The sequence below is a fragment of the Triplophysa rosa genome, linkage group LG16, assembly GCF_024868665.1.
Source record: "Triplophysa rosa linkage group LG16, Trosa_1v2, whole genome shotgun sequence".
In the NCBI taxonomy this organism is placed as follows: Eukaryota; Metazoa; Chordata; class Actinopteri; order Cypriniformes; family Nemacheilidae; genus Triplophysa; species Triplophysa rosa.
Window position 1 is genome coordinate 20,529,760 of NC_079905.1, and position 25,085 is coordinate 20,554,844.

Sequence of the window (25,085 nt, forward strand, 5' to 3'; positions counted from 1 at the left end):
CTAGCAATGCTGTGGTAATCATTAGGAACACCCTAGCAACTACAAAGATTACATTAGCAACCGCCTAGCAATGTGTTTTCTGCTTGTCCTGCAAAATATCCTCATGTTTGTATTTGTCTAGGCACCAACTATGATTTCACATTTAATGTGAAGTTCTACCCACCTGATCCAGCTCAGCTATCAGAGGACCTCACCAGGCAAATATAACTGTCTTTCTCCTATACTGACCTTAACACTTACCCGTCTGTGTTCACATCTCTTAACAATCTGCAATAATCATCTATTATGCATACATTACAGTTGCCAATGAATGACCCAGATCTTATGGACAAAAAGACACAAATCTCTTAAACACGTCATGACCATTTGGTTTGAATCAGTTCACTGACTGAATCAACCAGGGGTGCGTTCCCAAAAGCATAGTTTGGGGCCGTTCACATTTTGCATCTTTTGTGCACGCAAATTCGTTATTTTATTTGCGGTCACGACATGCACTCATTTTTCTAGGCGCTTTGGCGAAAACTTTTCAGAATACCACACGTGCACCGCAGGTCATGTGACAAGAACCAACCAACCAATATAGACAAGCTAAATTAAGATGGAGACACAGATGATCACAGCATATATAAATCTAGTAGCAGAGTTATTGCAATGTATTTTCAGTTTATATTATCCATATATCCTTTGTTTATACCTCCTCGTCTTAACGGTTAGCGTGACCCATGGTTGCTTAGCAACGACAGACGCCAGGAGAGTGCAAACTCCTAGGTGCTTTGGACAAAAGAAGTTTTCCGCGCGGGTTTAGATGCGAAATGTGAATCGCCCCTTAGCCAACTATGGTCGCAAGTTCCGTCGTTCCAGCATAGTTCAACGATTCAAGTGTTTCCCGAAACCATCGTTCCATTGATCAATCGCGAGCAGCATCGCAAAGCCGTGTGGTTGGAACTACAGGTCTAGAGCTGTGGTTAGAAGCGTAGTTCACCCCAAAATGAAAATGCGAAAATTGTTTACTCGCTCTCGTGTTGTTCAAACCCTATGGATTCTTTGTACAGAAGGTTTTCAGTTAATGAATTGTGGCCACCTCTTTTCAAGCTTCGGAGAGATGCAAAAGCAATATTAAATAATTCCATTCATCTTTGTCCTGAATCCATAAGCTATAACACAATGCATTTTTTGATTAACGTCTAGACCTGTTCCTCTCTCTTTGTGCACATCTCCATGAACTGCATCATTTGGACTGTATATGACATTCAGCAACAAAAGCCTGACCAGACTTGTAATATGTAATGACTTGACTCATAATGAATGTCATTACCTAAGATTTTAGCCCATTTATCAATTGTTTGCTGTGCAGGTACTACCTGTGTCTGCAGCTGAGAAAGGACATCAAGAGTGGCCGTTTGCCCTGCTCTTTTGTGACTCTGGCCCTGCTTGGCTCTTACGCCCTGCAGTCTGAACTGGGTGAGTACGACCCGGAGGTCCACGGCACTGACTATGCCAAGGATCTCCAGCTGATCCCAGGACAGACCAAAGAACTTGAGGAAAAGGTCATGGAGCTGCATCGCACATACAGGTTATTATTATCCTTCCTGATTGGGATGTTTAGGATTTATTAAGACACATTTACCTTGTTTTTGACTTTTTTTTGTAAAAAACAATTTATTCTTTTTGTGGTTGTACTTACATGATGTTCATGTGTAGTTGAATTCCCCAAACTGTGATGCTAACTAAACATAGGGCTAAGAATGTCCTCCTTGGTTTTTAAGTTGTACTTTTATCATGCTTTTTTGTAGGTCTATGAGCCCAGCTCAGGCTGATATGATGTTCCTGGAGAACGCCAAAAAACTTGCCATGTATGGGGTTGACCTCCACCAAGCCAAGGTACAGTAGATCTGCAAGAAGAAAAGGGGTAGAACGTAAGAAGTGAAACTGAATGTAAATGTTTGTAAAATTGATATATCCCCTATTTAAAAAAAGAACCCGTGAAACATTTTTATTGTCATTTTTGTCATTTATCATGAAGTGATAGTTCATCCAAAATGAAAATTCTGTTATCGTTTACTCACCCTCTTGTCATTTCAAACCTGTATGACTTACTTTCTTCTGCAGAACACCAAAGAAGATATTTTGAAGAATGCTAGTTACCGAACAATGGCGGTACCCATGCACAAAACCAAGTCAATGGGTACTGCTGTTGTCGGTTTACTAACATTTTTGAAAATATATCCTATTCTTTTGTGTTTTGCAGAAGAAAGAAAGTCAAATACAGGTTTGAATTGACAAGAGGATGAGTAAATGATTTGTAATTTGTGTAAACATACTACAGTATGTCTTCACACAATGCAGGTCAAAATTAAGGTGGAAGTGCAAAACAGACAACGTGTCGTATAAGGGTCTTCAAATTTAGTTCTTTATGAATAGCAAATTTTTTTATGTATGTTTTTAAATGGGCTGCTGCAGTACTTCGAGACTTGCATACATTGCAATACACTACATTACATGTCCTTGTTTAACAAAGTGACTTGGCATTGATTAAACCTCTAAAGTGAAGTCATTATTCTGAATTAAAGTGTCCTTTTTATATCACAGGAGTGCTTGTTTGTTTTCTGATTAAAAATATTGCGTTCCCTGTCACTCTTGAGATTTAGTAGCTGAAACCAGGTCAATCTGTTTGCATCAAGCCATGGATTTAAATAAATTATGGAATTCACGATTTTAAAATAGAAGGCAGGGACGCCCCCTAGTGGTGAAGTATTGTGATTACAAAAGCCTTTTTATTGTGGGTTTTTAGTGACTTAACAGTCACAGTCTGAACATTCAAGACAAAAGTTATTTTGTATCTTTGTTCTATTTATCTATCTATTTATTTGTATCTTTGTTCCCTGTTATTTCTTTTAGGATCTGGATGGGGTGGATATCATGTTGGGTGTCTGTTCCAGTGGTCTGATGGTGTATAAAGACAAGTTGAGGATTAATCGTTTTCCATGGCCGAAAGTTCTCAAAGTCTCCTACAAACGCAGCAGTTTCTTCATTAAGATACGGCCATCTGATGTATGTGTGCTCATGAAGCTTTTCAGATTATACTAGAGTGTTTTAGGTTTGTGATTCTGTTTTGAAGAGGGGAGTCAGAAATTATTGTAAACTTTACTATGAATACATACCTTTTCCAACTTTTTAAAGACATTTATTAGTCATTTGACTTAGTTTTTAATAAGTAAATTTTTGGCATTTATTATTTCATTTTCCTTGTAATTTGGATGGTGGTGTAAAAAATGTGACCATTACTGTTGTAATGAGCAATTAAATTGAAATTTCATTACCAATTAAAAAACGTGAAATACTTTGTATTCTATGTAAGTTGGAACACATGCATGGTTAAGGTTCAGATTTAGTAGTAATTATGTAAAAATTCACTCTTCTGCCATTCAAGATGACTTAAATTAAAATCGACCACACATGCACTTCATTTTATAAGCTTGTACTCACATGTTTTTTAATCATTCTTTTTTAACTGTAGTTGGAGCATTATGAAAGCGCCATTGGCTTTAAACTGCCTAACTACACGGCTGCCAAGAAACTGTGGAAAGTGTGTGTGGAGCATCACACATTCTTCAGGTATAAACGCCAAATAGTATACTACAAATGCAGTGTGCAAACTAATGACATGATGATATTCCTTTGATAGGTTCACCTGAAGCCATATCAAGCCCATATTTTGTAGCATTTTATTTCTATTAGTGTCTTGCACCATTTTTCATGACATTGCTCATGTGACGGAGGGGGACCCCCCCCAGAACGTGATCATGAACAGAGCAGACAGGGGAAACGGAAAACGCGGTCGCAAATGGAGGGGTTTGTGGTGGGCTGCTCTTGCCGAAAAAGTTCTAGTCTGCCCCTGAGAAGAACCGTTACTTGGCTAAACTTAAATGCAAAGTGCCTGTGTGTTCAAACATGACCCATTCAACAAATTATTTATGAAATCCAATTAATATACATAAAATATTGATATAAAAAATATTAATACAAATAGTATAATATAAATTGTTATATTACTAGCCACTAGCCAGACCAATAATCAAACACAGACCGGAAGTTAACTTTGGGCCAGGCACGTGCGTCCAATTAAACGGTCTATACCTGCATTGTTTACAGTGTTGTTTATCCAAGTTGCTAAACATGCCAGGATTTGTAAAAAAAATTGTGGGTTGTTATATGCAAATAAGTGCTTGCTTAAAATTTATGGATATGAACACTTATTAGAAATCTGTGTGTGTTTCTGTCTCAGGTTAGTGTCCACAGAGGCGGCCACCACTCCCAGGAAGTTCCTGGCTCTGGGATCAAAGTTCCGTTTCAGCGGGCGAACTCAGGCCCAAACCCGTCAGGCCAGCTCCATGATTGACAGACCCGCCCCCCATTTCCAGCGCTCTGCCAGTAAGAGGGCGTCACGCAGCTTAGATGGAGGTGTGTTTAAGTGCCATGTAAATGAATATGTTATTATCTTAATAATTACATAATTATCTTAGCCATTTTGATTATCCATGTGTACAGTTGATTATGAGATGGAAGGAGGATCTAACTTGAAACTTAATCTGATTAAAGGAGAAGAACTTTTGAATTCAAATTTTATGATTTTTTTACTCACCCTCATGTCACCCAAGACGTCCATGTCTTTATTTCTTCTGTAGAAACTAATCCTGGGTTGTTGAGGAAAACATTTACGGATCTTCCTCCATATAAGGGATTTAATGGGGGGCCACCTGATTTAAGGTTCAAATTTCAGTGTCTTCGCAGCTTTAAATGGCTGAACGCGACACCAGCCGATGAATTAGAGTGTTTTATAGCGAAAAGATTAGTCCTTTTCTAAGAAAAAATCTACTTTTTAACCACAAATACACGGCTTGCACCCAACCGTGTTGCGCGTTCACGACTTCCCGTACATAATCACGTTGTAAAGGGTTGGACATGAGGGTGAGTAAATAATCATAACATTTTAATTCTAAATGGAACTTCTCCTTTAACGGAAACACAATCAGCATGATCAGTAATTCATTATCTGTATAATATAAGTCTCTTTCACACCGTGTCTACACCGGACACGACTGCCGCGACGTGACACGCTATGTCGCATTGCGCTGGTTGCATCCGGTTCAGACATGGTGTTATTGTATGAAAAGATCAAATTCATTATCAGTACTTCATAAGTCTCTTTCACACCGTGTCTACACCAGACACGACTGCCGCGACGTGACACGCTACGTCGCATTGCGCTGGTTGCATCCGGTTCAGACACGGTGTTATTGTATGAAAAGATAAAACAGCAGCATCAAGAAAATTGTGTCAGACAAAGTATCTTCCAAATTTGTGCATTTAAAAACTGACAATAATTAAGAATTATAAAAAGTTTTATTGTACACAGTGTTGCTTCTAAAGTATATATTATTATATATAGTTTGATATAATCAAGACAAAAAGATTCTTTAGGAAAATTATTGCAGTGCAGATTTAAAACAGAAGCAGGTGATTGGCCTTTTCTGTTGGATTGTAGCCAATCACAACCAGTTGTCCTTAGGGAGTTTGACATCAGAGATCTGAGTTGCTATGCTAAATCCATTTGCTTATTAGTGTCTCTGGCTAGTTTTGTACTCTAGTTCCCCTGAGGTCTCTTTATGAAACTTGAATTGCAACATTTCAAGCATCTGTTGTTATTTGTGCAGTAAGCAGAAGTCTGTCATTACTGGCCTTCTGTTTGAGAAACTCCCAGAGAGTTCAAGCTTCATTGGACTCTTAATGTCTGATAGCATTACTGGGATTACTAGGGTCACGTGACTGTGCATATACATGTCTTTTTAAAATGTTGTGCCTTGCTGGTTTGTTGTTCTTTTAACCAGAGTTTTTGTTTTCTGGCTTTAAATGTTACATTGTTTGTATGAGCGTAGGTGTGGGTGGGATAACGTGTTTTTGCAGCCAATGCCAAAAAGGAAAGAGTTTGAGTCATCAGTTTAGAAGGTGAATTAATCGTGCCGCTAGTGGTGCAGAATTACTCAGTGTACCATTAAATTGTATATATACTGTACATACATAATGATAATGCTCCAAAAAATCGCTATGATAACTTTTAAAATAAATCACTAGTATCAGCTGGAATCTGATATACAGTATATCAGGTATGTAGGAAAATACCACACATTTCTAGATGTGCTATACAAATGTGGAGTTGCAGAGATAAAAATAAACTGCTTGCTTTAGTCAGCACAGGTGAACTCCCTGGCAGAGAAATATCTACGCTGGCTGGAGTGTGATCAGGAACCGTCCAGCCCCGATCAAGAGCACAGGCACGCATGCTTGTTTTGCAGCTTATTTTGTATATTGATGCACATTATGCGTGTTTACAGGGATTCCTTGAATATTTTAGTAGATGCATTCACCAAAGAGGCATCTCTGGATTGTTTTAAAAGAAATAATGATTTTAAAGAAAGATGGTTTTGTGATTAACCGCTTTGTTGAGTACATCTTCTAAGGAGACCTGAAAGCAAGAAAAAAAACCCAGAGTTTGGATCACAGTTCCCAAAGTGTTGTTGATTTAGAGTTAAGGTTTTATATGAGAAGTCAAACTCAACACATTTTACAACATCTTTAACAAGTGAAACAAAGAATTGATTTCAAGGTCTTAACCTTTGTGTTTATAGCTCTACATGGACTTGCCCCTATTTATACATGTATGTCAGAACTTTTACGTTTTTATTTACCTCAGAGATCTCTTAGGTCTTCAGACAAGTTATTACTAAACGTCCCGAAATCTCGTCTGAAATCTATGGGAGACAGGTCTTTCTCAGTCTATGTTCCAAAACTTTGGAACACACCTCTACGATTAGAGCTTCCCCTACATTAACTGCTTTTAAAGTATCAATTAAAACACATCTTTTCTCTCAGGCTTACCCGTAACTTGGTTTTATTCTCATGTGTATATTTTTGTCAGGGGTAGTTGTTTGTGCTGTAGCTTGAATAAATCTCTGTTTTTATATCTATCAGCTATCAGGTAATAATACTGGGTGTGATTTGTTTTTATTATGTATGTTCTTGCTACTGCTTGTGAAGCAATTTGGTCAACACTTGTGTTGTTTTAAGGTGCTATATAAATAAACCTTGACCTTGACCTTGATGAAACAATTCTGCTGGAGTGAAGATTACCAGACAGGTTTTTAGGTTATTAGGTTACTCCCTCACAAGTTTCTTCATTATTATCCACTAAAGCATCTTATCCATTGACATAAAATCAGCCTCTTGTTTCCATCCCATATCTTTAAGTGTCACAGAAAATACATAAAACTGTACGCTTAGCAGCCAATCAGTCAGTGTAACTTGACTATACTGAAAATGAGCTTTGCAGCTTTGTCAATTGGCAAGTCTGTATAAACTGTTAATACACCTATTTATTGCGCTAAACATGTGTAATGACTGCTTTGTGATCTTGGGCAGCACTTTTTCAGCAACCCATTGACCCGAGTCCATACAGACAAGCTTTTAATGTTAGAATTCTTTCATGCAGTGCCGTATATATTTTTTCCTCATCTGTTTCATCCATCATTCTGTCAGCCATGGTTTCGACCCCGGATAAGAACACCCGTCCGGTCAGCGCTCCCATCATGTCTCCCATCTCCCCGGGCGATGCAGCTCCTTCTCCAGTGGTGCCATCTGCCGCCCGCACGGATCGTAAAGAGACATCCACACCCACAGGCCGACCACGCTCCACTGAGAGGAAGAGTGAGATGAAGGCAGAAGCCCATGTGACTGACAGCTCCAAAACACACAGCACCAAAGCAGAGGGCACACCTGAAATAAAGGTACAACACACACACACGCTTTTCAATATGAAGTTACAGAAAACAAATAAAAAACAACTTTTTGTTTTGGTTCTTAAAATATATTTTCCTATATTATAAATCATTATAGTGCAACTTGTATATTTCTTAATACCTAATTTAATACTTAATGCTTGTTATGTCTTACAACTTATTATTATACGGCTTGTTGGAATGCTTGATTCTGATTGGCCAGTGGCGACATTTGCAGGTTCGTTATTCCCAGATAACAACCTCTCAAAATTAATAACACACAGTAACCCAGATGCAGCAAACCATTTTGACAGGTTTTTTTTGACAAATGAAATATAAATATGTCTTTATAAAACATATATGATATTATATTTACAAATGATTGAACCAGATTGCCTGTTCGTGACATTTGAACGTCGTTTCTTAATTTAAAACCGAAAGTAAACGGCTTTTCCTCGCAGAAGGTCTGCATTCGGTAAAAATGAGCTAATCAAATATTTCAAATTCACATTTCATGTCCAGTTTTTTTTCTCATGTGGCAAGTAGCCGTATAATAAGTGGGATAATGTACAAGCAGCTGGCTGTTATCGCGATTTAAGCCCCTTCAGTGTGATCCCTCGGTGCTGATTACACTGTCAGGGCTTATTTCTGCGATAACAGCCGGCTGCCTGTACATTATCCCTTACATATGTATTACCTATTCACAGGAAACTTAAGTAGAAAAGGTATCACAAATAATGCTTTTGCACCAGATCCAAATAACTACATCTGCAGTACTGACTCCTGCTGACTTGTAGCTGTTACTGTTTCTAGCAGGCAGACAAGCTTTTCCATCTAGTGCTTGATCTGAATATTCATAGGTAGTCCTACATTTACTGAAAATGATTAGATCTATATGAAACCTTGCCTGTGACCTTAAGAGCATCACAGTCACAATGTAAAGGTGTGGTTGAGATGGCAGTGTGTATATACTGTCTCTGTGCCACTGCAGACGGTAGCCCGGCGAGAACGGCGCCACCGTGACGCCCAGGTGGTGACGACCACTAATGGGGAGAGAAAGAGCCAGGTTTGTGCTCAGGATTTCAGCCAATCAAACAACAGCATGCACAATATACAGATCATGTTTACTGACGACTAAGCCAAATCTGAATCGAATGTAGGACCGTGGACTTACCCAATGTGGATGCCTTCACTAGCACTGTTTTATTTTATTGCTCATTTTATTTCTTTTTATTACTTTATTTTGTCTTTAATTTGAACTCTTGTCTTGAGTATTTCAAGCAGTAATATGACTTTCATATGACTAGTTAACATCAGATCCTTTATCTGCTTAATGCATGCTGACAATATTGTTGCACCATTACTATGAGACGAGTGTTTTTAAACAGTAAGGTATGGTTTGTGCTCCAGTGTCTGTTGTGTAGGGAAAGAGATACTGTAACTTCTATCACAGACACTCACATGCTTCTTTATTTCTTCTCCTTCGGGCGTGTGAGCAGTCACCACGGGCAGACACAGAGGTGGTGCGCATGAGGAAGGTCAGAACTTGTTATTACAGCATGAGGAAGATGCCATTGTCCTCATTGCCCATGCTTTACAGCACACAACACCATTTTATTCATTTTTCTCATCTGCCTTGGCTGTGTCTCGCTTTATTTCGCTGGTATGAGATTGGCTATAAAAGATGCCGCTGTGGCTGTCAGATGCATCACTTTAAGACAGCGACAGCGTGTCAGCACAACATGAAGCTTACTGAGCTTTACTGTGTTCATTGTGCTACCCAGCAAGAGTGGAGTACAGATGAACCCAATCGCAGTTGCATAGTTATTGTTGTTTTAATTGTAGTCACGCTGTGTCTTTTATGTAGATAAGGATGGAAACCGTTTTTAGGGGAGCCAGAATGTGCTTTCCTGCTGCAGGTCTGACTCACGCAGGTCAAATGAGTCCACATTTCTTTTTTTTGCCTTTGATACTTTAGGTTTTATTGAAGCCTGAGCATTCTTTTGAAACAAGGGAAGAGAAGTCAGACGTCGTTTTCAGCTTGGTTTTCTTGTGCATTTTTCATTGACATTTTTTGCATTTGGCAGACACTTTTATTCAAAGTGACCGTGCATTCAAGGTACACATTTTATCAGTATGTGTGTTAACTGGGAATCGATCCCTTGCCATTGGCGTTGTGAGCACAATGCTCTACCAGGTGGGCTACAGGAACCCCCCTCCTTAGATTAACCTATTTAAGCTGCAGAAACATTCATTGCTTATGATTACCATTTCCATGTTTTAGTATAATAGTAAAGTCTGTAGGTGGTCTGGTTTTTAATGTCTGTTTTTTAAACAGCAGGGTTACCAGACCTTAACAGAATGTGGTGTGAGATGTGCCAGTACGTTGATGGTCTGCATGAGTGTGGGTAGGAGTGTAGGAGAAATTGCTTACAGAGATAGGAGGGAGTAGGTGACAGGTGGTGGGATGGTTAGATGGGAGATGTTTAAAGACCTCAGAGATGATGCATGTGAAGAGCTGGGTTTTTGTGAGTTTATAGTAGTAAAAGTTGGCTGCTGATGTTTGTTTCTGCTGAGAGTCATCAGCCATCGGAGAAGATGTGGGAGGAGGAGGACAGAGGGTAAGACTTTGTGTCTGATGGTTTTCTGCTGGTGTTGTGGTAATAGGATGGTTTTGAAGTGGCATCTTTTTATTTGCACTATTTCCTCTCAGGTGCCCTGGGGTCAGATTCTAGCAAAGAATGTCAGAGAATCTGAAATCGACAGGCAATAATTAATGCAGGGGAGCATTATTTACTCATTAAAAGATTCAATGTGAATTTTGAAAAAATGTCGAAAAGCTTGTTTTGAAGCAGGTTTCCCAGCAAATAGCAAATAGAATATTTACAAACCTTTCGTGGCCTCCAGAATATTATGTTGTATGAGTATGTTTTCTTATCCTTAGACGCTATCTTTTAAAAAGTCAGAAAAACCGGTCATATGGTTGACAAGCGTTGTGTCTATAAATGGTGGGAAATCTCATCAATGGTGGGGAAATAATAAACACACTTTACTTTTAAGGATGAAGCATGTGTGCGTATGATCTCATTACACTGTCATAATTTTATCCAGTGCACAGTTATCCCTCCCTGACCTTTGACCCTTCTTTCTGCCTGGCTAGACGGCCTGTTGTGGTTTATTCATGTTTAATTTGATTCCATCACGTTCTGCACATCGAATGTGTGAAACAAAGAAAGTCGTGAAATGATTCATGTGTCATTTTTACAGTTTATGTTCAAACACTGCCAACTTATTTTTTCCCGTTCTTTACAGAAAAGAGCAAAGAAAATTGAGGGTGAAACTATTTATATCAGACATAGCAATTTAATGTTGGAGGTTTGTATGGAAACTCTGGAAAATCTCATTTTTGCTGCTGCGTATGTCTCACTGCATGAGAACCTGTTTCATCTTAGATTCTTTCTTCATTCTTCTCACACGCTTTCTCTTTCCGTGTTTTGTAGCTTAATCCTAAAGGCTTGGCATGCACTATTTTCCTCACTAACTCTAATGCAAGTACTCGCTTTTATTTTTTCTTGGTTTCATTTTGTAGCACTATTTGGTTGAATATATGATTGGGAGTTTTGAATTGCTGCCGATATATAAGATTGAATAGTTTTTCAGTTTAATTTATTTGAAAAATTGCTCCGATGCAAAAATAGCCAACAGCTGGACGTAAATGCATGCATTAAAAACATGCAAGAAATATTCTTTAGAGACCATACTTTAAAGTCAATATGAAACAGCATTTACAACTCACACTTCCGTTTCGTGACTTATTTCAGACTGAAAAACGCAGCATGATTTTAGTTTAGTCTGAAATTTATCAAAGGCGATGCCATATCGCTATTACATTATTAACAGAAACATCTACTAGAGACTGGGAACATGTTTAAAGAAAGTAAATAGGGTCTGTTTTCATGTTGATTTTAAATGTCTTTGCATTCATATTTTTTATTTTGATATTTCTAAACCGTAGACTGCTACAGTAGATAAATACTCTGAAAGCTACTGAACAGCCTCATGCATATTTATTTGCTCTACATTTAGTTGCTGTTGCATGACTTTTTATTGATTTATTTGGTAAAAGGCCACATTATTATGATATTATCTACGTAGTAGTTTTAAAGTACATATCAAAGAAATTGTACAGTCTGTCCCAGTCATATATTTTCCATAGTCACTAAAAAGTGACTTGTTCTTATGAGGTCATTATGAGTCCTGCCATGAAACTATGCCAAGTATTCTGTGACATTAACCCCTTTAGTCACCCCATGACTTCTTCTCTAACCCTATCGTCGCTGTATCTAACCAAACGTGTTGTTAATAACACTGTATGCCCATCTCATTTACTTATGTTGAGACTCACATTGCTGATATTTGAGCCAAAGATGACTCATTCTTTACACCATTACATGAACAGGCATGTGTCAAATAACTGTCCTACAAGTACAGTAACTTATGAAAACATATTATCTATATAATGCAAGAGGTTTTAGTTTAATATTGACCAAGTTTAGAGATTACAAAGTCAGAACACACTTCTTTGACCCATGTCTGTCGATTTTTACTTGATTATTAACTCAAATTATTATTAACTATTATTAAACTTAAACCTGGTGAAACACTCTTGATAACCACCAACATCTACTCCCTTTTTAGTGACATAACATTATTTAGAAAGGATTAATTCATTATAATCCATATAATGATGAAAAAAGAAATTCAAAGAAGTTTTGTTACAAACCCTAGTGAGCTGCATCACTGGCAGCTGCTGCCCATAAGAAAAATTAAGACAACAATGAGATTAGGTGGACCAAATAGAAATGTTGGTAACACTTTACAGGTGCTATTTGTAAACAATTAGTTTATGTTAGCTAATGCATAACAACGAACAATATTTCTAAAGCATTTATTAATATTAACCTCTTATCTGGCGCCGTCCAGTGAGAATGAGTGTGCATCAAAAATATAGTTTCATACACATATCTTGTTTTGTTTACATGTTCCTGTGCTTTCGTATTTTTGCATTGTGTCTGTTAATTGGAAAAGTAAAAAAGGTGAAAAAAGCTTCTGTGATCAAATTTCAGAATTAGTGTAAAAACCAGTGGAAACCTATGGGCCCCCTAGGGGATTTTGGTGGTAGAGCAGCTAAAAAAATCAGACCTCAAAATTTGGTGTATCAAGACCAAACTTGATACAACTCTTGGTGACTCTTGGGACTTTGACTTATGAAATTTTGGTATTCTGTATTTTTTATAAAAGAAAAACATAAACCTTTTAGAGTTATAACAAAATAATTTGTAAAAAAAATGTGTGATTTATTTTTACAGCAATAATCTGCTGATTCTCTTTTAAATGAAAGAATTCATGAGTTACAGCCATTTTAGTGCCAAAGGTGTGTTTTCATGTGTAGGCTCAAACAGGTCTGCGCCAGGTAAGAGGTTCGTGTTAATTTCAGCATTTACTAATACATTATTAAAATCAAATGTTGTCACTGTAACATTAGTTAATGCACCATGAACCAGGATAAAAAAATGCTGAAAAACGAAATTGTTCATTGGTAGCTAATGTTAGCTCATGCATTTACTAATATTAACTAATAGCACCTTATTGTAAAGTGTTACCGAAATGTTTGCTGAGATCTCCTGTGTCTCGGCTATTTCTCCTGAGAAAAAAAGACTCTCTCAAAGAAATCTCACAAATGTCTCGATCAGAGTATCAGAAAGGATCTCAACAATGTCACAAATTAAGCTCAGTTTTGCCAAGTCTTTTGCCTCAAAATGTTGTCTAGGTAGGCTGCTTACTAGGTTTTGGAACAGAAGTGCTGTCAATGTGCTACCAGTTTCACTCCACTAACCTGGGATTATAAATGTGATGTAATGCAGCAAATTATATAGCTTGAACAAGTATTTGACTAAGATTTATGGTTTCATTGAGCAGTAAAAATGATGAGCAGCTTGGCTCTGTTTAATTTTAAGAGGCATCTGAAGTCAGTTAAGGGAGGTGATGAGGGCTGTTTTCTCACGAGAGTGTTTCATTTTGCCGGAGCTCTTTGCAGATGTTCCGTGGCCCACTAAGACACAAACCAGCTCTCTCTGTTTTACGTCTATAGTCTCGACCGTCTTCTGCGTTCTGCAGGTATCCAGGGGCCAGGTGCATAAACATAGCCGCTAAATTAAGACTGTGTCTTAACAGCTATTCTCACAGACTAGCAATTAGTTAGGACGAATCAGTCTTACTTTTCTTATTTCAATAAGACCAATCTACTTTTTTATGTAACTGACTTCAAGAAGTTATGACCAGTCTTGAAGAAAAAAATGAGGTGACTAACTTGTAAGACTAGTCTAAGCAGTTTATGCAACCGGGCCCAGATTGAATCTGATCAGCTAGTACCTCACTCGATGTCATTAATCACGGTCTGTCAAAATACACATGGACCACTGGTTTTGGCCAATCACAGACTCAATCTGAGATGAATATTTATTGCATCCTCTCTGGTGCAGAGAGGTCACAAATCAGCCCACGGGGAAGGAGAACTGCTAAAAAAGGCAGCTAGAAGACCATCAAGGTCTCACCAAGTAAAACGGAGAGAGATCTGTGTCTCAGTTATCCATCTGTACAATGACCATGTCTGTGTTTCTCCTGATATCTCTTTGTCTGCAAACTGGTGTGACTGGGGACGGGAATTGTAGGACAGTTATTTCATTAAGATCATTTGTAAATTTTGAGTAAAAATAAATAAGAAAAACAACTGGTTCTTGATTCCCAACCCTGCATGTGACACCCCAGAGTTCAGTGATTGAGATGATCAATAATATAAGAACGTCAGGCTAATACGATATTTTGCTTCGTTTCTCCCTGATCTCACAATCTCACTATTTCTTTCTCTTCCTCTCTTCTTTCTTTTCTTGTGTCTTTTCTTTTTGTCTCATTTGATTCTTTTTCGGTGTCCTCGTGTCTGTTTTCTTTCGATCTTCTCGGTACATTTTCTCTGCCTGGACGTCTTTCTCTCTGACTCTATCTCTTAGGATGTGGAAAAGACCCAGACAGAGATCTTGCGTCATCACACTAGCATCAGTGAGCTCAAGCGCAGCTTCATGGAGTCGGCTCCAGTTCCACGGCCCAGCGAGTGGGACAAACGCTTGTCAACCCACTCGCCCTTCCGCACCGCCAGCATCAACGGCCAGATGCAGCCTGACGTGAGTGCTTGGGTTACTGTACATGTCAAATGTTAAAGGTCACATTTGAGCAGGATAAGATTAATGGTTATGTTGCTGGTTTGGTGAAATGAAGGGGACTTTACGGTGAAGCTTAACTTCGGAACATCAGTACTTTCATAACAGACAACATGGTATTTTTAAGATTTATCTTGATGGTGAAATGAATCTCAGTTATCTGATGGCACACCCACAAATCACACACAGTCCATTCACAGACGGTTTGATGCATATTGCATACAGAATTGGAAAGCACTCTGTAAGAGTTCAGTTACACATAATTTTAAGCTGGGAAAGTTGTTAATGGGTTGATGTATGAGTCCTTTTGAGAAAGAAGGTTAGTGACATCAAAAAGATTTTGGTTTTACATGTATGGCCATTTGCCAAGCAGTTCCTTTCAGTCTGTTATTGTGGTATATACTACATTTGTCTGCCCCAAAAAGGACATTTACACTCTTTGCATGTCAGTCAGATGATCTATACCTGTCCAAGTGGGTGGATGTTGGCCAGAATGAACTGCAAACTAGACCAGACAGCAAAACGTAAAGGAGTAGTTCACTTCAAAATAAGAATAAAATGACTTTGGAAAGTCAATGGGGGCTTATTTTGAAGTGAACTACTCCTTTAAAGTGGTCAATACTTTAGAGGCCAAAATTCTTTTAAAATGTATTCTTAATCATAATAAGAAGTTATGATGCAACAATACATTTTTCAGAACTTTAGAACTTAACATCATTTCACTTTTTAATCACTTTAAGTCCCTATCCGCATCTTTTTCTCTCCGTTTTGGCCTTTCGCCACACTGAGACGGCGTTTTTGTCAATGAAAACGGAGCTTTTCGAAAATGCAGGTGCGAGTTTTCAAATGAAAACGCACTAGTGTAGACAGAGTCTAAATTGGTCAGAGAATATTTTTGTTTAATATACCGTTTAGTTGAGTGGGACTTTGGATCTGTGAGTTTTCATTGTGACTGGAGTTACCCAACATAAATCATCAAAATGTCCTGTTATCTGCCCTCTGTGAACAGTCGCTACTGGTCAGGACAAAAAAATCGGATAAAAAATTGTTGTGAATCACTTCACGAGTTGTGGGCATTTACTCGTAGTTTACTACTTTTTACTCTTACTGAAGCTATTTTGCTTTACCATGCAGTTGTCTGCAAGTTTTAATGATATTGTACAGAGAGCATCTAGTTTGTCAGCTGTTTGATTATTTAAATAAGGTAAACATTAAAACACATACAAACTTATTTTATGTGCCATTACATTGAAAAATGTGTGTTTGCGTGTATGTTGTATAGGTGAAGACGCCCCCTCTCCTACCCATACACAGAGTAGTGGGGGGTATATCAGAGGTAATCGTACTCTTTTTTTTTTGGTCCTTTTTGGCTGGCTTGTGACGCATCCACACCAGAAAAGACACGTTTCTTTATGTAGATAAAGAACGACGCAAGCTCAAACGGCCGCTGGACGCAATGGCCATGGCCCCATCAGAGTAGAATTCCTCTCTGTCTGAAATCTGCTCCCTGCCTGCAGCTTTTATAGACCCTCTGGCCACGCCCTGTCCCCTCTACTGCTGCTGCTGAATGGCTTTCTGCCGGCTTTCTTCTGCTTTGATCTGCCAATCGCATGGCTGGATTTCACTGCATCACCAAGCTGCATGATTCTGATAAGGAATGTAGATAAAAGAATACTAAATAAGCAAACAGGAAAAGCCAGCGATAAGATTCTGACGCTTCCTCCTCTTCATGTCATTGTCTTTTCCCCCTTTTCCTTGTGTTTCTGTCCTACACCGGTTGTCCATCTGTTCCTTACCCTTGTTTGTTCTCCTCAATCTCTCCTCTTAAAAGTCTTGTCCTGGGTCTCAGTCTTCTCCTCCTCTTCCTTCACCCACATCTATATCTCCACTCAAGTTCTCATCCCCACAAGCAGGAGTGTCTAGTAACACCCATAAAACGACCCGGCCGCCTGCCCCACGCCCTGCCTCTGCAGAGGCCTATTATGTTATGTAGCAGTCCCAAACCTAAGCACATACAACTGCCACATTACAGACAAAAACCATTGTTGCAGTCTCAGTACGTGAATTTTTTGCCTAGATTTAACAAGAAATCTCATGATCTTGAGATTTTTTAGACTTTCTCTAATTCATAAATAACCGGCTCGTAAGAGTTAATATAGTTTTTGAAGCAGAGATCACAGGAAGAACTGTTTGTTTTTTGTAGCATGTAATCAGTTACGTCAATGCAACCCACAAGTTGCCTACGCCCTATGATGCTTTGCTCGAAAGATGGGAGTAACTTCTGGTTCAATGTAAACAAACGCTTTTCTTCCGTATTTCAAGTCATTCGTTTATATAGCAGAATGTGAACTTACACACTGACAGCACTTTTAGGGGCAATTCACATTTTGCGTCTTTTGTGCGCGTAAGTTCGTTATTTTAAATGTAGACACGCAGCAGGCGCGCGCTAATAGGGAACTACGCAGGCGTAATGCGCATACGGTGCGGTGTGCACATTTTTGTAGGCGCGTCAGCGCCTCATCGAGATGAAAATAGTTCAACTTTAAAGAGTGCCACACACGCACCGCAGGTCATTTGACTAGAGAAAGCAGCGCGGCTCACGTTTTCTGTGTGGTTTTAGACGCGAAATGTGAATCGCCCCATAAACTAAATCAGCATTCTGTCCACTACTTTGTAGAGGAATGGGATGATGATTTTAACACTTGACGACGGATATTTAGCAACTTTTTTGATGCAGTTGTTGTGACAGTGAATCATTATTCTTAAAAGCGAACTGCAAAGCATTACACGGGCCACGTGAACATATCATAAAGCTACTGTATCGTCAGCTGGCCATTAATCTGATAAACATGCTAAAGAAGATCACGTGCAAAAGCTGCCTTTTACATTTTTAAACATTCTCTCTACGTTTTGTTTATAGGACGATAAGTGGAAGAAATACATACTTTACAAAGCAGATCAGATGAGAAATGTAGTCCATATCACATGATCTGATATATTCCGACAGATTTTTGACAACACATCGGTAAAATACAGTAAAGAATCCTTGTAAAATCAGTTTCGCGTTTTTATTTGTAGTTTATGAATCTATTTAAACTCCCTTTTAAAACTGCGAACTCTCTTTTTAAACTATGAGCACATTTAGTCTAAGTGATGTTTAATGTTCGTTATCTATTTGCTTGAGATAAGCAGTCAACATTTTAAAGTTCGCCCTTTAAAAACTGTACATTCCCTCACAGGAGCAGTCCGTCTTAACATTAGGTCTGTGTGTGAAGCGCTCTTTTTTTTGGTTGTAAGTGCAGCCACGAACAGCAGGTTTTGCTCATCAGTTTCAAAATTATTTTTAATATATTTCCACATGAAACCAATAATATTACAATTCAAAATATGAATCGGTCTCATATTCTGTCATCAGAATAAGTTATTCATTGCAGGAATACACTACTTCCGTCACCTCACCGAAAGTTGTGCCCACATTCATTTTTACAGTAGCGCCCTCCGGAAACTTGTGGATAGAAAATGTTTAATTTTTTATTCATTCCCCAATTTCCAATCATATTTGGCAGATACATGAGTGTGAGGGGAATTGTTATTCTCCTAGGATGTATTGTAGTAAACCTCTATCTAGCACATGAATAATTTGACACACCTTCTTACCCCGTGAGGCAGTGAGGATCGCACATGGTGGTCCGACCCCCCCAAACCCTGCCGGTTTTTATGGTGTTTGTCTGTCGATGAACAGATGTATTTGCACTGCCAAAATATACTTGTTTTGCTGCCAGGTCTAAGTGTCAATCAGGTGTACCACCACACCACCAACGCCATAAAAACCCTCAAAGCTTCAACCTGTTTGGCCTGCCTGAACCACTTTGGTGTCCTCTCTGCTCAGATCTTGAGTCTATACTGTAAACTGTAAACCAGAATCCTCTATGACCATTCACATACATCTATCATTAGTCAAGCTCTCCCATGTCTCTCCACCCCCCAACCCCCCTCCACACGTCTGTTCATTGTTCTCTGTCTCTCTTGATGTCCCGTTGGCCCACACAGAGGTGGAAGCGTGAGGCAGGTACGCCGAGGCTAGAACAGGTAAGGGTCAGGTGGGCACCCATGCCAGGGGGGCTGGCGCTCCTGCAGCACATGGAGAAGGACAAACATGGTGATGGTAATGAAGATGAAGTCACTGAGCCTCAGGAACATGATGACCAAATCTCCATAGCTGTGTCCACAGAAGAAGACCGGAGTGCCACTAGAGTCTGTCAGCTGTCCCCAATAGTTTTGCATCGCACTCGGGTGTCTGTCCTGCTGAGCGGCCTTCTGGTCGTGGCGCTGATGTTGTGGTGGCTAGTCTTCATTTAAGAGACGGCAGAAGAGAAGAAACGGAACTAAGGGAAAGTTTTCAGACTAAACAGAGTTTGGATTTTGAGACCTTAAGGAATTTTTGTGGATTCTTAATGATCTCTTAATGATCTCGATTGAAGGTTTATCATTTCCAAATATTTATATTCTGTGTGAACAAAATCACTGGACACGAGCGCTGTACTACCACACTGTATTCAACGTCATACAGTCTTTATTTTTGTTTTCAAAATGTTCTGCTTTCTGTAGTTACTGCTAAAAATGTTTTAGTCAAATTTGTCTCAGATAATTAAGGTGCTTGCAAGGTGAGCTATAAATTAAAATGATAAGGTCTTCCTCCTTTTTAATTTTTTGCAATTATTTCAGCTTGATGTACAGACTCCACTCAAAACTGTAAATAATGTCTCCGTCTCAAACATTGTGCTTACCAACCTGACAAATATCCAATGACCAGCTTCTTTTCCACTTTACAAATAAGTGAATATTCTTATGTTGGTCCACATGTAAAGTTTAACTTTAAACAATGACATCTTTATTGTGTACTGAATTGTGATTGGCTGTAACTTGCTTACATCTAATTTTCTAATTTGTCTGTTGCGGCATTCAAACCGCAGGTCGTTGTCACCGTATTTGTTGATTTTCATACACAGACAACTTGGCATGTGGTTGTGGGTGTCATTTTTGCACTGCAAGCACTGGTATTTCTTTAAGGAAAGCACATTTTTGTGTTTTTTTGCCCTTATTTTGTTGCTGTTGAGATTGTTTTAGTATTTGTTAGCTGCAACAGTTTTACATCTTCACGCAGTGATGGATGAAATCGTTTCTGTGCTACAGGAAGTCTATTTATATTTTACATCAGACTATCAGAGGTGCTTTACTCACAGTCCTCATTAATTATATTGTCTTGTTTTCCTTCTATGGAACTGAGAAATTTTTTTCTTAAGCACTGCACTACTGGTGATGGTACTCCTATTATGCTAGCTTTAAATGACTCCGATCAGGTCTTCTCACTCCACATACACAATGCAAAACAAAAAAAGGCAAGAAATTGTATGTTTTGATCTGTATACCATTGTTTTTAGTTTTAGATTCACTGTACAGTTTAGGTTATGTAGCTTAATTTAAGAGAAAAACTTTGCACTTCTATGGACTCCAGTCAAGGCGATGTCATATTTAATATAATGCAAATGAAACTGATGCAGTGTGGGATAGAAATACAATGTTCACGTCTAATTCAATAACCCCATGTTTTTTTAATAACACAACTCAAGTTTTTCTTTTCTCTGGAAATGTTTAATGTTTAGACAAATTATCTTATCTGGACAAATTATGTAAGAGCAATGTATATGTGTCTGGAGCGCAAACCACTGGGCTACTGCTCTGACATGACTCCACATATTTTCATACACCACAAGCTTGTTTTTGTTTGCGTCAAATTAAATATGGCATGAACTCTGACTGAGATCCATTTCTTGATATTGACAATCCAAGGTACAATCAATAAAATCTAAAAAAGATCACTTTTCTTTGACGTCATTTTCACAGCATTTAGAAGTTAATATGTATTTATATATAGGTGCACGTGGTCAAGTAAAATAATGTATAATGTCATCTGTCACCTTGCAGTGGAAAAACTACAGAAATACAATGGATAAAAGTAATTTATTATTAATTACCAATTTTAAAGGGAAAATGAAAATTCTGTTATTATTCACTCACCCTCATGTAATTTCATACCTGTATATATTACTTTGTTCTGATGAACACAGAGAAAGATATTTGGAAGAACGTGAGTAATTTTCACTTCTGGAACATTATTGACTACCATTGTAGGAAAAATAAAATGGTCAAAGGTGCCGCAGAACTGGTGTTTATTCAAAATATCTCATTTTGTGTTCAACGGAAGAAAAACATATATACATTTTTTTTCCTACTATGGTAGTCGATGATGTCACAGATCTGAAAATTGCTAACATTCTTTCAGATATCTTTCATCAGAACAAAGAAATTTGAAACAACCTGAGGCTGAGTAAATGATGACAGAATTTTCATTTTTGGGTGAACTATCACTTTAAGAATGTTTTTATTTAAAAAAGCATACTTTCCATTTACCATGTTTAAAGATGTGAATGTGACCCAATGGAGGATTTGGTCTTCATACCCTTAATGCATCTCATTTTAAGGAACACCGCTAGTTTCTCGTAGGAAAGAAAAACTCTTTCTGATTTCAGTCTTTTTATCTTCTCCTAACTATAGAGTCGTCCGAATCATAGTTGCAGTTTGGCCTCTTTAAAATGAGCGAATAACTATTTGAAAGGAAACTTGCAGAGCTCCTACCGTGAGCTATCATGGCGAGCTGTTCTTTTGAAAGCGCCACATGGCGAGTCCTGGCTCGAATCTGACGCTGCATTGCCTTCGACATCTGTCAACCTGCCGTTTCTTTTATTGGCTGAAAATCACTTTTGACTTGCAATGTTCCTAAATCAAAAGCGTTTATGGCAGAGTGCCTGGAGATAAAAGATTAAAATGGAAAATTGATGTGATTTGTTATGGCTTTAATATGCATAACCTGCATATCTAAATTGAGCTTTATGGGTAGTAGGATTGCAGGGCTCTTGTAAGATGCTGAAGGATGCAGATGCTGGTCCTCTCGCACAGAGTTTTCTAATACACACACACACCTTTTACATGCTTTATCTTTGTAATAATTGAAGATACACACCCTCTATTTTATATTACACTGTGCACACATCTCTCTGATGAATTATGGTTTCCTTAAGGCCATTTCTGTGCAGTCACAGGCCTATATAATTTCAACATTCATTTTTCTTATTTCAGCTTATGTTGTTTAGAATCGGTTTAGCTTTGGTGGCTATTCTTTAACTTGTGTAAAGAATCGAATCTATATGATGCTTGTTGATAGGTTGACCCTTCCGCTGACCAGGAAAATTTGTTATAAGGGAGTGCAAAACACATCTGAACGTATTACAGCGGAGTACGTAATTTGTGATTCCCCTTTTTTGTTCTGCCAGACTAAGCATTTTTTCTGTTTGGTAGCTGTTTTTTATGAGGCGGTCAGCATAGAATTTCAGCATCCCAGTTCTAGTATTATACAAAGCTCGGACAAAGCTTGCAGATGGTGTTCAGTAATTGTTGAAGGAAGTAAGGTAATGTAGTGAGAAAAGCAATTCTACTCACTTTGCATTCTGACCCCCCTTACACAGTCTCCTGTGGTGAAGACAAAAACTATCACCATTTCTGATGTCACCAACCCCCTTCGCGGCGAAATCGCCACCAAGGACATTCCAATAGTGCACACAGAAACCAAGACCATCACTTATGAGTCTGCACAGGTGAGAGGGAGTCTAGGACATGCACTTTTTTGTGCATTTAAGTCCCTGTGTGTCACTGACAACACATTTGTTATTCTCTGTTGCCAATTTTGCTTGGTCGGGTGTTTGTTGTTGTGTGTCAGTAACAATACTTATATCAACATTGGCGAGTATACAGTTTGTATGAGTATACAGATTAGTCAATATTAGTGATTTACAATGAACGCCACTACAGGATATTTACTATTTGTAAAGTTGTACATTAATATGTATTTGTACAGTGGTATGAGTGCATACAGTATCAATTCCTATCTGTATCCACATCCGCTGATACTAGTGATTTTTAAATACTTCCCATTGGTTGACATTGGTTTTTTGGCTGATATTATGTATGTCGGTGTATGGTAGTAGTATCAGATATTGGATATTCAAACTTATTTCCTATTCTATTTAATCTAGTATTCTGTTTAAATAACAACATTGCAGTAATCACACTCAAGAATCTGTCATTCACTTACAGTAGAGGACAATCTATCGTGTCATTCTAGATGAGCTTCTAAACACTCATGGAAAAATTCCTGTGCCATAATGTTTACAATAAACAATTGTATATTGTATAGTTCACCCAAAAATGAAATTTCTGTTCCAGGTTGTTACAGTCCTGTATAAATTCATTTGTTCTGTTGAACACAAAGAAAGATATTTTGAAGAATGTTAGCAATTGTCAGTTCTGGGACATCATTGACTACCATAGTAGGGAAAATTATTGTATACTCTTTTGTTCTGTTGAACACAAAATAAGATATTTTGAAACAATTGTGGTGCACTTTTGACTACCATTGTAATTTTTCCTACTATCCCAGCTAACAATTTTTGGTTCCCAGAACGTTCCCCTAACGTTAGTTTTTGGTTCCCAGAACGTTCCCCTAACGTTAGTTTTCGGTTCCCAGAGCGTTATTTTCTAAGGTTCGTTTTTGCTGGGGCGTGGCGTGTAAGAGCCTTCTGTTTGGGGCAGTTGTGGCCTAATGGTTAGAGAGTCGGACTCGTGACCAGAAGGTTGCCGGTTCGATTCCGGCGTAACAACTGAGGTGCCCTTGAGCAAGGCACCTTACCCCTACTTGCTCCCCGGGCGCTGCAGTGATAGCTGCCCACTGCTCCGGGGGTACGTGTGTTCACCACTTGCTGTGCTTGTGTTCACTACTCTCTGGATGGGTTAAATGCAGAGGTCACATTTCGTTGCCTTGTACTTGTACATGTGCAATGACAATAAAGTTGAATCTTGAATCTTTTGGTTCTCCAGGAAAGTTTTCTTTACGTTAATAGAACGTTAGCTTCTGGTTCCCATAACGTTCTGGGAACCAAAAACTAACGTTAGGGGAACGTTACCTTAACGTTATAGAAACCATGAAACTAACGTTTTATTTCCGTAAACATAACTAAAAACAAACCTTAAAAAAACTTTCTGGGAACCAGAAACTAACGTTAGGGGAACGTTCCCAGAACGTTAGCCTAAAATATTTTTCTCGGTCCGTTTACACGTCAGTAATGAATACATCCATGCTGTGTTTTTATCCATCGCTTGTCTAACATTAATCTAATTAAAATAAGTAAAATGCATCATCCCACACAATATGGAGGATGAAATCAATGCATTAGATTATTCTTTTAGCCTAATAATTCCTTTTTCATCACTGAAGTAGCCTAATTTTCGATTTAAACAGCACAGTATACCACACTCTAATAAAACCACACTGTGTGTAGGCCTACCTCAACATCAGACATTATAGATATCGAAATAAAATAACCAATGACTTCAACACAATATTTAAATCAGATTTTTATTGACAGAAGAATAAACATTTAATTATCTTGAGGCTAACAATATTCTTGTCTCACCACAGAAGTATAGCGCGGCTCCGTCTTTAGATATAACAATCAAAAGTCCTGAGTCCAAAAGTTTTAGTCCTTTCATCATGGTCTGTTGATTTAGATGTGTCAAATCAATCGAAAATCACAAAAATATAAGTCTACTCTCAAATCTGTACGGTTTTAAATAAAAAATTAAAATAAATAAACCGCTAAACTAATGTGTTAGTCGGTGAGGTAAAACGAAATGACCGTTAATTTTTAAATGACGGGAGTGCGCGGCAGAGCAGAGAATGCACGTGCTCGAGCGCACACATACAGTAACAGACAACCACACTAAAGAAATACACATGGATATACAGTAGATGATTGTATTTTCATTTAGCTTAACTAGTTTATTATTTTCAGCCATTAAAGGGCAC

General features: G+C 38.3%; 1 protein-coding gene across 11 annotated transcripts in view; it reads left to right on the top strand.

Moving 5' to 3' along the window:
• epb41a (erythrocyte membrane protein band 4.1a) overlaps window positions 1-25,085 on the top strand; it is a 65,097-nt gene that overhangs the window by 34,599 nt on the left and 5,413 nt on the right. For 4 of the 11 annotated variants that reach the window (XM_057353983.1, XM_057353980.1, XM_057353987.1 and 1 more), the window contains 12 exons: window positions 122-197; window positions 1,355-1,573; window positions 1,794-1,881; window positions 2,899-3,051; window positions 3,518-3,615; window positions 4,286-4,461; window positions 7,594-7,841; window positions 8,824-8,898; window positions 9,332-9,370; window positions 11,145-11,207; window positions 14,900-15,070; window positions 22,690-22,818. In XM_057353983.1, coding sequence (XP_057209966.1) covers window positions 122-197; window positions 1,355-1,573; window positions 1,794-1,881; window positions 2,899-3,051; window positions 3,518-3,615; window positions 4,286-4,461; window positions 7,594-7,841; window positions 8,824-8,898; window positions 9,332-9,370; window positions 11,145-11,207; window positions 14,900-15,070; window positions 22,690-22,818 — 1,535 coding nt within the window. The remainder of the gene's footprint in view (window positions 1-121; window positions 198-1,354; window positions 1,574-1,793; window positions 1,882-2,898; window positions 3,052-3,517; window positions 3,616-4,285; window positions 4,462-7,593; window positions 7,842-8,823; window positions 8,899-9,331; window positions 9,371-11,144; window positions 11,208-14,899; window positions 15,071-22,689; window positions 22,819-25,085) is intronic. The other 7 variants (XM_057353991.1, XM_057353988.1, XM_057353981.1 and 4 more) reach the window with 6 other exon arrangements.